This window comes from Protopterus annectens, chromosome 16.part0 (genome assembly GCF_019279795.1).
Source record: "Protopterus annectens isolate FY-2018-M chromosome 16.part0, PAN1.0, whole genome shotgun sequence".
Lineage (NCBI taxonomy): Eukaryota > Metazoa > Chordata > Ceratodontiformes > Protopteridae > Protopterus > Protopterus annectens.
Genome location: NC_056750.1, coordinates 854,751,564 through 854,770,498, shown reverse-complemented (window position 1 = coordinate 854,770,498; position 18,935 = coordinate 854,751,564). Strand labels below are relative to the sequence as shown.

The following is an 18,935-nucleotide window of genomic DNA, read 5'->3' as shown; positions in this document are numbered from 1 at the left end:
CTGTAGTACTTAAAAAAGGTAGTCCTGAAGTTTAAAAAAAAAAAAAAAGTTTCCCATTCCCTAGATAAAGATGACCTGGAGAAATATTGCCAGCTGGAAATATTCACAAGCAACTGAAGTGTGAAACATCACTTTTTAGTAAGTGGATTCCGGGTTAGAGATTTTCACACCAGCATTTCATTGGCCTCAAAGCCTTGACCTTTTAACTGGGGCAGTTTTTGACAGAGATGCGCCTTGTTTTGTCCTAATGGCTGGCCTGTTTGGTTTGTAAATCCCTTCATGGCTTACACTTCATTGATGAATTCAGTAACCCACCCATTCTTGTATTTCTTTCGATAGATATTTTTATATTTCTTTCAAGTATTTATTATTCTTGTGTTTGGCCTAGCACTCAAGTGTGGGGTCATTTATTGCACTGTTGTGATTATTTTGCTGCTTGTGTATCTCTGCTACCTTTAAACTACAACAAAAAGAAGAAAGAAAAACAAAAAAAATCTTGTTTTCCCACTTTCTGAAAGTTAAGAAAGTTCAGTTACAGATTTGCTGTTCTGAATTGTTTGGAAGTTTCTAGAAGGCCAGTGCTTGCTTGGGCTAAAGGGAAGTCTCTGTGTTCACCAGTGGGAGTGGTTAACACTGAACAGCCTGCCTGTCCCTGGAGGAGTGGTTACTACCTAGAAGCTGTAGTTTTTTTGGCCATTTTGGGTCAACTCCTTGATCTGTCTCTCTTAAAACCCTACAACTCTCTTTTTGCTCGGTTTTGCGCACTGAGCAGCATCGGGCAGCGCCGCCTTAACAGCTTTAAACTATTCCATGCTCCACAAAGTCTGCTCTTCACTTTTTCCCTTAAAACTGTTCAAACTCTCAAAGTAATCACTCTATTCTCTTTCTAAAGCCCTGCACTTGCTCAGCTGTTATAAGGAAACACTAACTAACTAAAGCACTACACCCTCCTTGACTTCCCATAATTATTAGGCTCCCGGTTGGTCCTTCCTGATCAAGTGAAAAATCAGTTCCCTTCCCTAATCTGATCAGTAAAAAAAACAGTTCCCTATAGTAATCTGGTATTTCCAAGGTTCAGTTTCAAGGTTACTCTCCAGTCCATCTGGTGAATCTGGGAATTTTGAGGCAGTGTTACAATTGCCTTATGTACACAGACAACCCTCTCCTCCTTCCAACAAACTCTAATACATGTGAGAGATGCAGTTACACAGCCAAACTGGAGGCAGAGCTCTCTCAACCCAAGACTGGCACAATCAATCAGGAGGAAAAGGTAACCACCCACACCACAAATCCAGTCTCACACAGAGCTATTGCATCTGCATACCCAACACATAAACACACAAAAACATACTCGGAGGCTCTAAATAAAAATCTGCCTAAACAGGCAAAGACCTCCTAAGCAGATATCCAAGCAACAGCCACCCCTCAACAATACCCATGAATCACATATCTCACAAAATCAGTGTGCCTCACAGTCACAGCCCTTAAGGCCAAACAACACACCAAATGCACTTGTTATAGGGGACTCTGTTGTCCGGCACACTGACGTCCCGCTCACCAGACTGAACAAGGAGAAGGTCACTGTAAGCTGCCTGTTGGGTGCCAGGATCCGCCACATAACGCAAACACTCAGGTCACTCCAAAGCAAGTACAAGTATGACTCCGTCATTGTGCATGCTGGTGTGAATGACCTGAGATGTACCTCCCTGGACTACATGAAAAGAGACATAGAGGAGCTCTCTGACCATGTAGCCCAGGCTGGTATGACCCTGACCTTGAGTAGCATCTTGCCCTCACCAAGAATGATGCCACAGTATAAAGACAAAATGATCAGTTTCAACAATTGGCTAAAGTATTGGTGTCATTCAAAGGGGATCCCGTGTCTGTCAGCCTGGGATGACATGCTCGACAAGCCACGTTGCTTCGCTAGGGACAGCTTGCACCTGTCACCCTTAGACTTTCGTATACTGGCCAAGGCTCTTGCCATCCCCATAGTGCCTTTTTTAGGCAAGGCTCAAAGGACAAACCCACCTCCATAGACAACCCAAGGATAAAAAAACTAAAGGTAATGCTACTCACTGCCAGAAGTCTAAACCTCAAGATGCACGCACTCCAGGCTCTCCTTAGTATGGAGAAAATCGATGTCTGTGCAGTAACAGAAACCTGGTTCAAGGCTCCTGAGAGTACCCCAGCACTACCAGGTTATAACTCGTGCCATGCGTATCGGCCCCAAAACTCGGACCGAAGCGCAAAAGGAGGGGGAGTATCTATATTCATCAAAGATACGTACACCTCCAGGTTAGTGGCACTGCACGAAGCATCGGAAACCATCCGTGTGCAACTAACAGCGGGCAAAACTGCCTTTCAGTTTGTAGCCTGCTACAGAACACCCTCCCTATTACAGGAACTCCACTTGGCATTCCTGAGAACACTGGAGAATATGAAGGTCTCTCCAAACACTATATTATTGGGTGACTTCAACTACCCAAACATTGACTGGGAAAACTACTCAAGCCCAAACACCCTCGCCCAACGGTTCCTTGAATTTATAAACTAACGCAATGGAACAACTGGTCACCACTCCCACAAGAGGGAACAACATATTGGACCTGGTCATCACCAACATGGGGACTCTATGTTCCACACCAGAGGTAAATCCCTCATTGGTAAGATCAGACCATAAACAAATTTCCCTGGACATCCATATTCCATCCCCACCCCCAGCCAAGGAAATCACTGTAAAGAATTTCTCAAAAGCCAACTTTGCACTTCTCAAGACTGAGGTGGAATCCTTCAAAGCCCCTGGGCCAGAGGATAATACAGCCCAATCCGCAGAATCCTTTACAAATGCATTCTATGAGCACCTGCAGGAATGCATGGATCGTGCTATCCCAAATAAAACCAAGACTCACTCCTCCAAAAACAGGAGACCGGCCTGGTGGACCCCGGCCATAAATAAGCTATACAACAGAAGGAGGAAGCTACTACATGACAGAGCAAAATCCCAAAAAGGGTAGGCATCTCTGATCAGTATTAGCAAGAAACTTCGATCCCTCATAAAAGCATCAAAGGCCAGTTTCGAAAGAAAAATTGCCCTAGACACTAAAGATAATCACAAGGCCTTCTTTAGTTATATCAGGAACATGGGCGGAAACTCCCAGATATGCTCTGAATTGTTGCATAATGGTACAAAATATACCGAACCTACAGACATAGCCAACATCCTGGCAGACGGATTCAGCACAAACCCCCCCCCCCCTTCCCCGCCAAAGGAGCAAATGCCTATCCCAACTGAAATGTAACCTCCCTGACATCACAGATGCACAGGTGAAAGATGCCCTCTCCAAAGGAAAAAACACAGCATCTATGGGACCGGACGGTGTCCCAGGCTGCGTCTTACACAAGGAAGAACTGAACCCTCACATTAAGTCACTGTTCAAACTTAGCCGTACTACAGGATATGTACCCAAAGAATGGCGTACAGCTACAGTGGTCCCACTCCACAAAGGTGGTGCCACAACGGACCCTGGAAACTATCGCCCCATAAGCCTGACTAGTCTGGTCTGTAAAGCTATGGAGCGTATTATCATGGAACTCATAAACAAAGACATTGGGAGTCTCCAGACACTGGACCATACCCAATTCGGCTTTGTTAAGGGCAGATCTTGCCTCTTAAACCTAGTTGATTTCTTTGAAACAGTTACCAAAGCCATAGATGAGGGCAAGGTAGTCCACACAGCCTACCTGGACCTCGCAAAAGCCTACGACACAATACCCCACTCGGGCATCATAAATAAGCTTACCAGCTTAAATATCAACCCCTATATCACAAGATGGGTTGCAAACTGGCTCAGAGATAGAACCCACATGGTCAGAATCACAGGTGCCATGTCCGAATCCAAACCAGTTACAAGTGGGCTCAGTTCTGAGACCTCTCTTGTTCGGTATATACCTCTCTGAGGTTCAGGCTAACACGGGGGGATTATGGCTGACAAAGTTCGCAGATGACTGCAAACTGGGGGCCATAATCGAATCTCCAGCTGACACAAGCATCCCCCAAAAGGGTCTCACGGAGACGGATGCTTGGTGCCAGAGCCACGTTCTCAAGCTAAATGCTAAAAAGTGAATAGTCATCCCCTTTGGGAAAAACAAGGTGCCCACAAATTACCACATAGGTGGTAATCCATTAAGTATGGAAGAAGTAATTAGAGATTTGGGGACCAACGTAGATAGTAATCTCTCCTTTGATAATCACGTTGCCAAAGTGGTTAGAAAGACCTTCTATATAGCCCACCTTATCACGAAAGAGTTCACATCTAGATCAAGAGAGGTCATTGTGCCCCTCTACTCGTCACTCATCAGGCCCATAATTGAATACAATGCCCCTTTTGGGATGTACCTTACCCGACACCTGCAGCAACTGGAGAGACCCCAAAAGTACCTCACCAAGAGGACCGTGGGCTACAAAAAGATATCCTATGCAGCTCGACTAAAGAAAGTCCAACTCTACTCAGTTGCTTACCGCCTACTCAGAGGCGATCTATCCCTGACGTACAAAGCCATGTCATACCCAGAATTAATGGACATGCTCCACCTCAAAAAATCCAAGTCCCTTAGAGCTACATGCTCCAGGGACCTAAACCTCAGCACAAAAATAAATAGGACATGCTGGAGGGACAGATTCATTTCCCAGAGGCTCCCCTCACTCTGGAATAGAATCCCAATTCATGTTAGACATAGCCCCTCTTCAAGCAAAATCTGGACGCGTGGATGGGAAATCGCAAATTCACCCCTTGGATCTCTTCTGTGTCCCTGCTAGACAGAGGCACAGTAAACTAATCTTAAAAGGGTACCTTCTGTGACCTACTTTACAGAGGAGCACAGTAGGCTAATCTAATAGGGAGGCGGAAGACAAATACACTCTAGCTAGGCTTATAAATGCCCTAGGGCAGATAGCCTAATATCTACCTATTAACCTATAAATGTAGTCTATGTTTCGTATGGACATTGAGACCGAAGAAATGTAATTTCGCTTGGTTCACACTTGGGTGAATCAAAGTGACAATAAAGTTTAAACTGACTATGACTTAGTGCACACTAACCTTTTGATTAATTGTTCTGCTTCCCTGCTCCTCGGTTTTTAAACTAAGTATGTTTAAAAATATTTACTAAAGTTCACACAATAAAGGTACTGGATGGAAGGCATAGGATGGGGAAGAGATGTGTCTAACAGGAATGTGGCTGCCAAAAAAGATAGCTTACCTGTGGTATGTGTAATAAAAGATGGCTTACCTGCAGTGTGTGTGTAATCATAATAGGGCAGTTTCATTGGAACCAAAGTAAAATTGGTTTGAGTGGAATGTTTATCTAAGAGGTGGGCAGTAGAAGGAAGTGTGTGATTTGTTTTTTGTGTATAACTTGAGCAGATTAACTAAAAAAGAAAAAGCCACGATTTTGCTGAGAAACTTGTTTATTTGTAGACAAAACATTTTATTTAATGTCTGTTGTGTATAGTGATAGCAACTTTAGCTGATCTTCATAATGTTGCATGTAGTCTTTCAGGAATTTGTAAAAAAAAAAAAAAAAAATGTGTGCTAAAAAATCTCTTTCATCTTTTAGATGCTACAGATCCATCAGTATTCATTGACCCAATCACAGAGGAACGAGCTTCACGGGCGCTGTACAGGATTGAATTGATGCGGAGAGTGAGAGAGCAGGTGTTACTACATCCACAGCTAGATGAACGGCTTGCGATGAGTCAGCCAAGTCCAGAACTACCGGAGTGGTGGGAGTGCCCAAAACATGACAAGGAATTGCTCCTAGGGGCTGCAAAACATGGCATGAGTCGCACAGACAGCACCATTATGCAGGACCCAGACTTCTCCTTCTTGGCAGCTCGAATGACTTATATGCAAAGCAGGCAAGCAGTTTCGCGCAGCTCCACACCGCTTCTCCAGCAGTTGGCTCCAGCCCAAAGGGCTTCACCTCTGACTGTGCAAGTAGACAGCCATGAGAAAACAAAGACTCTCCCAGACACAGAAGTGAAGCAGGGGACTCTAGCTGTCAGTCTGGAGTCTGACAGACTCAGTGTAAATATGCCTTTGAGTAGAACTGAAATGGCATTGGACTTTTCCTCCACTCATATGAGACCACCAGTTTTCCAGAAACCTAACAGAAGGTCGGGTGATGACATGGATTCAGAGTCTGACATTGAAAATTCCTCTTCCTCTTCTACTTCATCACACAACAGCGAAGATGACAAAGAGGAAAAGCTGAGCAGTAAGTCTGGATCTCAGTGATGTCATTGTTCTGTGTTGTGGAACAAACCAGCTATAATCTTAGTGCACAAATGCTCTCCTCCCAGTGCTTTCCTTGCTGTTAAGCAGTCCTTTCTTGGATTGCTGCTGTGGGGCAGTAATATTTTTAATTCCATCCCCATATCCAAGCTGCCTTTTTTCAGCTGTGTCATGTGAGAAGAAAAACATGTTATCTTATAGCACTGTTGTGTTGTTTGGTTTACAATCCTAATATATTGCTGCAGGGAATTACTAGTGAAAACAACAGGCATCCTGTTACCACTGATCAGTACATGGAGTCTGTGTTTACTTATTTGCTTGTTCTGGTAATTGGGGTGGTGTAGTAACATAGGTTCAAACCCTGTCTGGGCCAGTTTAATAAATGTAATAAATAACACAACAGTTGGAATACATAGCTATTCTGGTTTGTTATATAAGGTACAGACAGAAAATGGGCAAAACTGCCACGAGTAAATTAATGGTACTAATTTGCTGTGTAAGCAGGGCATATTAGCATAAGCTGCTTCGTGGTGCTTGGCTGTTCTGTTCAGTTCTCAGCTAACCTGCCTTTTGTTCAGAGTCTACATTTCCTCCCCTTGTATACTTTCTTACCCACATTCCAGAGATGCTGTATAGGTGAAATGACAGTCCTGCAGACATCCTGTATATAGGTGTGCCATGCTTGTGTCTGCCCTGCCAAAGGTTGGTACCCTGTCTGCACCTTTTGAGTGCAGGCAGTGACTTCCCTGAAACTTAGAATCATCAGAGAACAAATGAGTTTGCTTTGTACAGTGCATTCCTGTCTTGTGTACAGTAGCTTGACTATTCCCTCTTTGAACTGCTTTTTGTAACCATTACTGCAGATTAGAGTTTATCCTAAACCTTAGATGCTACCACAAAACATTTGGATGCAGTCTGATAGGACACAGATTCAGTAGCTTGCAGTCCACAAAATGGAATGTCCAGCTAGAAGTACAGGTCTACCGATAGTAAGGGCTAATTTAAGGTAGCTCTGTTGAAACAGAGAGAGCGGAGACCCATCTACAACCCAGGCAGCTGAAGTTTGATTACTTGGTCATGTAACTGGTGGAGGTGGCTAGGGACGGACATGACTAAAGGGCTTAAGCCCACTCACCTCTCTTAGGAGGAGAAGGGTGAAGCAGGTGCCTGGTAGAGACAGGACAAGTATGCACAGTGTGCTAGTTCCAGGAGATTAAGTGGTCTGTCAGCTTGTATCACATCCCACAATATATAACCACTGCCCATCCACCAGTAAATAAACCATTCTTGGCATGCACAGGGATTTAAAGATGGAAAGAGAAACTTATGCTCCCAAAGTGGATGGTGGCACCCCTCTTTATTTGGTTGCCCTTTGCCCATAGGGACACAAGTAATGAATGGAGACCATAGTGCTGTCACGAAAGGCTTGTGAATAGGTCAGCTGAGCAGGCAGGGAGGAGGCTTGGTCAGTGGGAGGCGAAAGGGGGAAAAAAACAAAAAAAAAAAGCTTGTATATAAAGGACTAGAAGTGTGTGTTTGTGTGTGTCTGTGTAATGTGCACACACACACACACACACACACACATATCAAACAATGACTGTAGTCTTCATTGGAGAAATCCTTGGTTTTGGGTATCCAAGCCTTGAGTGGTACCAGTGATTGTCTTCCAGGATGCACCAAAAATAAAGCTTCAAAATAGATTTTTTTTTTGTGATAAAAGTGCTAATCATACTAGGAAATAAACCATCAAGGAATCCTTAATGCAGTTGATCTTTTCTTTTGTCTTGTATAGTTAGAACATTGGCAATGTACAGCATTTTTAACGTGTTTTGTCTTGGATAATTGGAACATCGGCAGTGTACAGCATTTTTAACATGTTTTGTCTTGGATAATTGGAACATTGGCAGTGTACAGCATTTTTAACGTGTTTTGTCTTGGATAATTGGAACATCGGCAGTGTAGAACATTTTTAATGTGTTTTGTCCTCGATAATTGGAACATCGGCAGTGTACAGCATTTTTAACGTGTTTTGTCTTGGATAATTGGAACATCGGTAGTGTACAGCATTTTTAACGTGTTTTGTCTTGGATAATTGGAACATCGGCAGTGTACAGCATTTTTAACGTGTTTTGTCTTGGATAATTGGAACATCGGCAGTGTACAGCATTTTTTTTAACGTGGAAGATCTAATTATTTTTCATCCCTGCAGCTGAAGCTTTATTTTTGGCATACCCCACTCTATTTTCTTAGAAAAACTAAATACGTTTATATATATGTATACTTGTTTAGCTTTCAGTAGTGTTTGTATGAAGGTTCTCATTTTTAGCATTTGCCTCGTTCTTACAAAATGTCCTTAGGTGGTATTAAATAATTTGTTCAGTTTTAAATCAGCTGTTGTCTTTGATTTGTATTTTAGGACTGCTTTCACTTGCCTTATTGTGCTGTATAAAAGGTAATGCTGTCTGTTTATAATGAGGCCTGCGGTGTCATGTTGGTTGACATGTTACAGATGGGGAGGGGTGATTTGAACTTGTAACAGACTTCTTATAAGGGGCATGTGGGCTAATACTGATGGCTGGCTGTCACTGCATATCCTTAAGGACTGGCTCGCCCACCTTCTGTTTTCCACGCAGCACCTGAGCAGGTGCTCGTTGTTGAACTACCCTCCTTTCCCAAGGGGAAAGCTCAGGTAAATGTATGTGTCTGTCCTGCAAGTGGTCTTCTTTCTGCAGCAGTGCAGGTTTCAGTGGCGTAAGGATAGGGAATGCGCTCTCTTACCATTTTCTTTTCTCTTTGCATCGTGTTGATAGACAATATGACAACTTTCCAGAGGATTCTCAACCAGTCCCACTGCTCACAGTAAGCGCTGCAGTAAAAAGGGGCTGTTTACACCATTTGAGAATTTTGTGATTTAGGGATATGGTAGGCGCAATGAGAAAAAGTGCATATCTCTATCACCGTTAACTACTGTGAGTGCAGATTAGCACTTCCCTGCGGTAGTTAACATCAACGGCCTATGCTTGCATTAGCACAGGAACCCCATTCACTCTTGTTCCTGTGTTGTGAGAACGTACCCTATGTCTCCTTTTTCCTGACCTCATAAATCACAAATTATTACAGTCCATCACTAATGCTAAACATTGCAGTTTCACACTTAGCATCCTTCATAAAATGCTGATTTTCTTCGTGTTTCACTGTTGCAGTCATTACATTTGGGTTATCTACTTGCAGGTAGCCCTCAGTCGGTCTGATTAGCAAAGTCTTTGGTCATGCGTTGGTTGCTGTTCCTTCTTCCATTATGTCAGGGGTATAAAACATGCAGCTGACACCATTACATCTGCCTTTCTTGCCATGCGCTGCTCGAAACAGCAGCAGTTCGCAAGTGCTGGTCAGCAGACTCCTGAAATTTTCGTTTGAGTTTCAGAACCAAAGTCTTCAACTAAAGCTAAGTACCCCGTTGGGGAAACGTTTTCTTGCTCCTTACCAATGTCAGTAAAAGTTAATAATTGCATTACTTGTGGAAAGCAAATACCTCATAAAGATGTTCATTCGTACTGTATTCCTTGCCTAGGCCCTGACCACGATGTACCTTGCTGTCGGTTTTGTGCTTTATTTAATCAGCGCACTATCCGTCATAGGTATATTTTCGCCTCTACATATTTTGGTTCTTGGTTTAATTATCCAGAAATGTCGTCGGTTAGCCATCCAACTACTGGGATTCTGAAAAAACGCAAAAATAAAGACAGAGACAGGCTGCTGAGGTCCAAAACTGCCGATGACACTTCTCCTAAGCCAGTCACCGTTTCGCCAGTACTCATTGAGGTGCTTTCGCAGCCCCTGATACCCGCTACTTTTGATTCGCAGGCCTCTACTGAGACCCATTCAGATTCCAGTATGCCGCGAGATGCTTCAACTATGGAACCCGCAGCTGTTTCTACTGTGGATGGGTCCGGTGCCGCTGTGCAGGCACCAGCTTCTGAGGGTGTATTCAGGCCTACGGACTTGCATATTAAATCGACGCCTCCTTCTTTACTTAGGCCTAAATCTCGACCCATACCCAAAAAACTGATGCCCAGGTCACATGCTCAGGCCTCTATGCCTAAAAAACAAATGATAATGGCTGAAGATCTAATAACTCTAATCAGGGGTAGCCAACCCCCCCCCCCCTTTTAAGAAGCCTAGGACTGAAGTTGATTATGAATCTTCTGATCAGGATTCTGTTTTTTCTGATAGTTCTGATCTGGGTTTTCCCTTATCTACTTATGAAGATTCTGATGCAGAGGACTGCATTCCCTCTGCTTCCCCTCTGAGGATTTTTCTTTTTGGGAAACGTTACATACTGTAAGGGAGCATTTCCACTGGGAAAGCCAGGATTTTTCTGATTCAATAAAGAGACTTGGGGATTTCCTTCTCCTACCTCAGCATAGGCCTTTATCTATTCCTCCTGTACTAGATATTGTTGATGCTTTCTCGGAATCTAGTTTTTCCCCTGATTCCCTGCCTCCTGCTCCCAGAAAACCTGACATATACTACAGGGTCCCTGAGTCTCACAAGTTCCTTTTCAAAAATCCTATTGCAGATCCAGAGACTATTTCTCAGGAGCCCAAGGGCATTAATTCTTCTACTGCTAAAAATCCTATCCCTTCTGATAGGGACTCCAGGGCGCTGGGTAGATGGGGTAAGAAGGTTTACACTTCTGCAGCCTTAGCCATTAGGGCTTTAAACTGACAGTTTCATATGCTAAAATATCAGCAACATGTTACTGGATTGCTTAAACAGAATATGATGATGATTCCTGACTGTGTGGAAAATAAAGATTTACAGGACTTAATGCATTCTGCTGAACAAGTTGGAAAACATACTTTGAAATGTGGTTTTGATTCATTTGAGGCCTCTTGCAGGGCTGCTGTTACTGGGTCTGTGCTCAGAAGGCATGCTTGGCTTAAGGAGCAGTCTTTGCCTGATCATATCAAAGCTAAATTGTTGGATGCTCCTTTAAATCGGGACCGCCTGTTTGGCAACAAGGCTGAGGAACTTCTTAAGATGGAAGATAAAGCTACATCTATGCAAACTGTTAAAGATTTTTTACAAGTTCAGCATCCTAGATTTACTAGGCACTGGCCCTCTAAGAATTGGTCCTTTCCAGCCCCTTCCAGGTCTTCTCAAGCCAAACCCAGACACAGCAAAAAACCCAGGTTTCAGTCCCAAGTGAGACACAGAACTAAGCAGTGGAGGGCCTCCACTTTCAAATCTGGGAATAATAAGACCCCCCTCCTCCTATGGTAAACAGTCTCAATGGCTTCCTTTTAAAATTTCCAAGCACTTATCAACTGACTGCCCGTTTGGGGGGAAAGATTGCTCTTCATGCAAAGAACTGGGAACTCATTACCCAGGACAAATGGGTTCTAAATAGTGTCCCAGGGATATAGATTTAACTTCCACACATTGCCAACACCAAGCAGGTGGCCGGACCTACCCCCAAATCAGTGTGCAGAGGCCCAAAAATAAGTACTTTCTCTCTTAAGCATGGGGGCTATTCAGCTGGTACCAGAAGAGAAAAAGTGACAAGGTTTCTACTCAAGACTTTTCCTGGTACCCAGAAAAAACAATTCATGGCATCCTATCCTGGACCTGTCTACTCTAAACACCTTTTTGGAGATTCAAAAATTCAAGATGCTGACTCTTCACCAATTACTTCCTATGCTAGGCAAAGATGCTTGGTTGGCAACACTGGATTTAAAGGAAGCATACCTACACATCCCAAGCAGGTAATCTTGCAGAAGATACCTATGCTTCAAAGCAGGCTACACACACCATCAGTTCCCTGCACTGTCCTTTGGCTTATCTACTGCACCCAGGGTATTCACAAAGTGCCTAGCTCCAGTTATTGCATTTTGCAGGCAAAGAAATATTTAAATATACCCATACCTGGACGATTGTCTAATTCAGGCAGAAAGCCAGGACATACTTTTGAATAATCTGGCCTTTGTACGTAGGGGTCTAACTTGTCTCGGGTACACCATAAACAAAAAGAAATCACACCTGGTATCCTGTCAACAAATTATATTCCTGGGAGCAAGCTTGAATACAACTTCCCAGATGGCTTACCTCACGCCAGAGAAAGAAATTGATTTGACAACCTACTTCAAACAAGTGGCCACAAAAACCCTGCTGTCTGCAAGACAAATACTGCAAGCCTTGGGGTTCATGGCCTTTTGTATTCTTCTAATTCCATGTGCAAGACTGCATATGAGGGAACTACAGTGGTATCTAAAAAGCCTGTGGTGTCAACATTCTCAAGACCTGGAAACAATGATTCCTATCATACCTTGCCTATGCCTAGAGTTCCTTTGGTGGGCAGAGGCCTGCCACCAAAACAAGGGACTACCTTTCACACCAGCCCCTGCCTCCCAAACCCTAACAACAGACCCATCAGACTATGCATGGGGGGCTCACCTGGCAGGGAAGTGCATTCACGGCAAATGGAACCCGTCAAATGCACCTGCATATCAATCAAAAAGAAATGTTAGCTGTACAGAATGCTCTGACAGCCTTCAAGGACCACATTCTTCCAGGACAACTAATGGTAAAGACGGACAACACCATTGTTATGTGGTACATAAGAAGGGGGGATACACATTCTTACCCCTTCTGCAGACTAGCCATGGCATTGTTGAACACAGCCTTGAGCTACCAAGTGCACCTACAAGCTCAATTCCTGCCAGGAAAATTAAATACACTGGCAGACGGACTAAGCAGAAACCTCATGGACCCACACGAGTGGAAACTGGAACTAAGGATTTTCAACATGTTGACAAGCAAATGGGGGAGCCCAGATATAGACCTGTTTGTCTCTCCCCAGAACTACCAATTGGACAAATTTTGCACAAGGACTCCCCACAAACAAGCCTGGAAAGTGGATGCTCTGTCCTTCGTCTGGACAAACCTGTCAGTCTATGCCTTCCCCCCTCTGCCTCTGCACTCCAAAGTACTACTAAAAATCAAACAGGGCACACCAAGGATGATTTTGATTGCTCCAGACTGGCTGCGCCAACACTGGTACCCCCTCCTGCGCAGTGTGTCATGGTTATCTCCATGGCACCTGCCTCAGACTCCTTCCCTGCTGTCTCAGCTGAAGAACCAGATTCTGCACCCTCAGCTTCTAACACTGAACCTTGTAGCCTGGCTAATTACTTCAACTCTCCTTTACCATCCCTCAGCAAACCTGTGATGGATATTATTTGAGGCAAGGAGGCCTAGTACTAGAAAATCTTATGCTGAAAAATGGAAAAGATTCTGTGCCTGGAACCAGTCTCAAGGGATGAGCACACAGCAGTGCCCAATTTACTTCAGATTTTACAATACTTAACTGAGATGCTTCACAAGGGCCTGTCTTTTCCCTCCATTAAAACCCACGCTTCAGCCATTTCGGCTCATTATAACACAGAACCTCCCCTCTTTTCTCAGGCACTGCTCAAGCAGTTCCTCAGAGGGGCCAAAAATTTGAGACCACCCAGGAGAGCTGAAACCCCAGCCTGGGACCTTAACTTTGTCTTGGAGAAACTCACTACCTCCTTTCGAGCCAGCTACTACTGCATACTTAAAATTTCTTTCTTGGAAAACAGCTTTCCTTTTAGCAATCACTTCAGCTAGAAGGGTATCTGAATTACAGGCCCTTATGGCAGTGGAGCCTTTCATCATCTTTCATGTGGACAGGGTGCCCATCTGAACCAATCCATCCTTCATGTCCAAGGTGGTATCCAGTGTGGCTCTTAATCAGTCCATTCATTTGCCAACCTTCTTTCCCAATCCACAGAATAAAGGGGAATGGATACTGCATTCCTTAGATGTGCACAGACAACTTAGATTCTACTTGGACAGGACTAAACCTCAAAGGAAGTCTGAACAACTGCTGGTGGCATTTGCTGCAGGGGCAGAGGGGAAGGCTATTTCTAAGCAAACCGTTTCTAAACGGATATGCCATTGCATTGATTTCTGCTATAAGCACTATGGAAAACCTATCACCCATGGGATCAGACCTCACTCCACCAGGGCTACATCTACCACTACAGCCTTTCTCAGAGGCGTCTCTACCAGGGACATCCTAAAAGCTGCTACCTGGAGTTCTGTACATACTTTCACAAAGCATTATCATTTGCCAATTTTCTTTAAATCCAGAACTGACTTTGCCACTGCAGTCTTGCAGGGTTGGCCCTAATGCTATCTGAATTCCTCCTCCCAACCATAGCTTTGGGAATCTACCCAAATGTAATGACTGCAACAGTGAAACACGAAGAACGTAGTACAGTTGTGTACACTTACCATAAATGTAGATGTTCGAGTGTATTCACTGTTGCAGTCCTGGTTACCCTCCCACCAGCCCCCTAACTTCTTTTGGCTATACCTCTACTTTCCTTTACTATGCTTAAAAGCCTTTTTGGTGTATTTGCTTTTTTGTTGGAGGTATATCTTTGTGCTTTTATATTTAATTGCTTCCCATTAGGGGGGCACCTGACATCTGGGGCAAGAAAAACTGATGTAATGGCGTCGGCTGCATGTTTTATACTCCTGACGACCTGGCGTCATGGAAGAAGGTTTAGCAACCAATGCAGGACCCAAGACTTTGTTAATCAGGCCAACTGAGGGCTACCTGCAAGCAGAAAACCCAAATGTAATGACTGCAACAATGAATACACTCGAACATCTACATTTATGGTAAGTGCAGACAACTGTACTTTAATCTGGTGACTTTCTTACTTGTAGACCTAGCAGCTAAAACAAGGTTCTGCCAGACAGTGCCAAACAGGCTGCATATATAAATCTATCAGTTACCATTCGCACACCCAGCCAAGTGACGTTACAGAGCCTTACAGAACCTCTGTCAGCAGAAGTAAGGTTCTGTCAGACGGTGCCAAACAGGATGTGCATATAAATCTACAAATTACCATTCGCACACCCAGCCAAGTGACATTACAGAGCCTTACAGAACCTCTGTCAGCAAAAATAAGGTTCTGTACAACAGTGCCAAACAGGTTGTGCATATAAATTTATCAGTTACCATTCGTACACCCAGCCAAGTGACGTTACAGAGCCTTACAGAACCTGTATTAGCTGAAATAAGGCATGTATTATAGAGAGAATTACCAAACCCCTTTTGTGTGTGATCATAGTTTCTGCATTCTTGATAAGGACTGGTCAGACTATTGCTGCAGTTTAGTGGTTTGGCTTTGAAGTTATTGTGGCTGTTGCTAATAGATACAATAAGCTAATAACTTAAGAGTTGTTGTCAAAACTCCTTGTTTAGCCTGAGGTTCTTGTACTTTTGTTTCCATCTGCATGAGGGTCTCCTTGCGGATTCTTTGGTGGTCCATATGAATTTTTATTTTAAGTGAACATACTTGGCTTTATTAATAACTTCCCTGGGATAGCTGCTTAAGTTACCCTTGTCTTTAGCTGACAAGAAACATAATTGAATAAATAAAGTTTTTTACGTTTACTTGCTAATCTTTCTGAAGCAGGAAAAACCTCACAAGTGTATTGAGTCACTACAGAGTGATTTACTCACACAAGAGTGAAGGTGTGGCCTGATTCACAGTCCTCCCACCTACAATTCCTCAGCCCCTCTCCCAGTCTTCAGATTTATCCTTTCTGTTCCACACTCAAATCTCATGATCTGACTAACCTCTTAAAGCCACACAACACATTCAAATAAACAAATACCCTTAGCTGAGATATTCTTAAATTTTGTACTCCACTCAGGAGTGACACCCTCAAGTCAGTGTACAGCCTTACATCTCTAAACACCAACTACTGACCCATTACTGTAATATTTCCCAACTCAGCCATACTGGGTCCTCTCCACTGTAAATTAATACAACAAACTAGTGGTTCCTACATAAATCACTTAATAAATTTCCAAACCTGTACCAACACAACACTCTCCCAAAGCTAACACAGCCTTGTTTAAGCTCACACAAACCCAAACACCCAAATCCATCGACTCTGTCCAGTCATATCTTCACTAGTATAAACCTACACACCAAAACCCAAACCCAGCGACTCTGTCCAGTCATATCTTCACTAGTATAAACCTACACACCAAAACCCAAACCCAGTGACTCTGTCCAGTCGTATCTTCACTAGTATAAACCTACACACCAAAACCCAAACCCAGCGACTCTGTCCAGTCGTATCTTCACTAGAATAAATCTACACACCAAAACCCAAACCCAGCGACTCTGTCCAGTCATATCTTCACTAGTATAAACCTACACACCAAAACCCAAACCCAGCGACTCTGTCCAGTCATATCTTCACTAGTATAAACCTACACACCAAAACCCAAACCCAGCGACCCTGTCCATTCATATCTTCACTAGTATAAACCTACACACCAAAACCCAAACCCAGCGGCTCTGTCCAGTCATATCTTCACTAGTATAAACCTACACACCAAAACCCAAACCCAGCGACTCTGTCCAGTCATATCTTCACTAGTATAAACCTACACACCAAAACCCAAACCCAGCGACTCTGTCCAGTCGTATCTTCACTAGTATAAACCTACACACCAAAACCCAAACCCAGTGACTCTGTCCAGTCATATCTTCACTAGTATAAACCTACACACCAAAACCCAAACCTAGCGACTTTGTCCAGTCATATCTTCACTAGTATAAACCTACACACACCAACCTGAATCTGTCCAGTCATGATATCTTCACTAGTATAAACCTACACACCAAAACCCAAACCCAGCGACTCTGTCCAGTCATATCTTCACTAGTATAAACCTACACACCAAAACCCAAACCCAGTGACTCTGTCCAGTCGTATCTTCACTAGTATAAACCTACACACCAAAACCCAAACCCAGCGACTCTGTCCAGACGTATCTTCACTAGTATAAACCTACACACCAAAACCCAAACCCAGCGACTCTGTCCAGTCATATCTTCACTAGTATAAACCTACACACCAAAACCCAAACCCAGCGACTCTGTCCAGTCATATCTTCACTAGTATAAACCTACACACCAAAACCCAAACCCAGCGACCCTGTCCAGTCGTATCTTCACTAGTATAAACCTACACACCAAAACCCAAACCCAGCGACTCTGTCCAGTCATATCTTCACTAGTATAAACCTACACACACCAACCTGAATCTGTCCAGTCATGATATCTTCACTAGTATAAACCTACACACCAAAACCCAAACCCAGCGACTCTGTCCAGTCATATCTTCACTAGTATAAACCTACACACCAAAACCCAATCCCAGCGACTCTGTCCAGTAATGATATATTCACTAGTATAAACCCACACACCCAAACCCATTGACTCTGTCCAGTAATGATATATTCACTAGTATAAACCCACACACCCAAAACCCATCAACTTTATCCAGTCATGATATATTCACTAGTAAAAGGCTACACGCCCAAACCCATCGACTCTCTCTAATCATATTTTCACTAGTATAAAGCCACACACCCAAAACTCATCAACTCTATCCAGCCATGATACTATTCACTAGTATAAACCTACACACCCAAATCTATTGACTCTGTCCAGTCATGATATACTCACTAGTATAAACCTACACACCCAAACCCATTGACTCTGATGTCCTTCAAGAATGCAACTGCAGTCATAACATATGGGTTGTCCTGTCTCAGGCTGCCCTCGGTCGGCCGGATTCCAAAGTCTGGGTCCGGCGTTGGCTGGTGTCACCTCCTCTCCGACGTCAGAACGGCTGGAGTATAAAGGCATCAGCCGACGCCATCTTCTTCAGTCTTTCTTGCCGCGCGGTGCCCGAAGCAGAAGCAGTTCACAAGTGCCGGTCGGTCAGCTCCTGTGTTTTCAGTACCGAAGTCATCTAAAAGCTAAGTACCCCGTTGGGGAACATTTTTTCTTGCCTCAGCCGATGTCAGAACAAATTGAGAAAGTTAATAATTGTTTGTCTTGTGGTAAACAAATACCTCATAAGGACTTCCATTCTTATTGCCTACCTTGCCTGGGCCCAGACCACGATGTCTCGGCCTGTGCTGCCTGTGCTTGCTTTAATAAGCGCACTCTCAGGCGCCAGGCAGAATTTGCTGAAGACTTTTTCGGTGAATCTTTCGCTTATATCATGCCGTCGGAACAACCGACTACTCAATCTTCCAAAAAACGAAAGGACCGGGACCGACATCCTTGGCCCGCGTCCTCCACCGATACTCCTCCTAAACCCTCCACGAGTGCTTTGGTCCCTTCGGAAGCGGTAATTCAACCGCTCCAGGCCGACGACACAGCGTTAACTCGTCCTTCGGTCTCGGAGTCTACACCGGTGCCGGTTGTTGACTTTCCTCCAGAAACCGAAGTTCTGGATCTACCCAACACCATTCCTGTGGACAAGGTTACTCCTGCACGTGGGGCAGCTAGGCCTCCTGTATCCATGTCCATCAAGGCCTTTGCACGTGCTAAGGCCGCCAGTCAGGCCAAGGCCCCTTCTAAACCTACTGCCCAGGCCCCTTCTTCTGATAAACAGATCATGTCTCTTGCTGCAGATCTTATTTCTCTTATCAGGGGGTCTCAGCCTCATCCAGACAGAGGTTCTCAGCCGCCTGCAGAGAAAAGGCCCAGAACTGAGCAGGCC

General features: G+C 44.0%; 1 protein-coding gene across 1 annotated transcript in view; it reads left to right on the top strand.

Moving 5' to 3' along the window:
- Nucleotides 1-18,935, top strand: part of CHD8 (chromodomain helicase DNA binding protein 8) — a gene marked incomplete in the record, with an annotated part of 4,119,653 nt that overhangs the window by 3,757,348 nt on the left and 343,370 nt on the right. Inside the window, 1 exon segment of the mRNA XM_044057960.1 lies at nucleotides 5,620-6,279. Coding sequence (XP_043913895.1) covers nucleotides 5,620-6,279 — 660 coding nt within the window.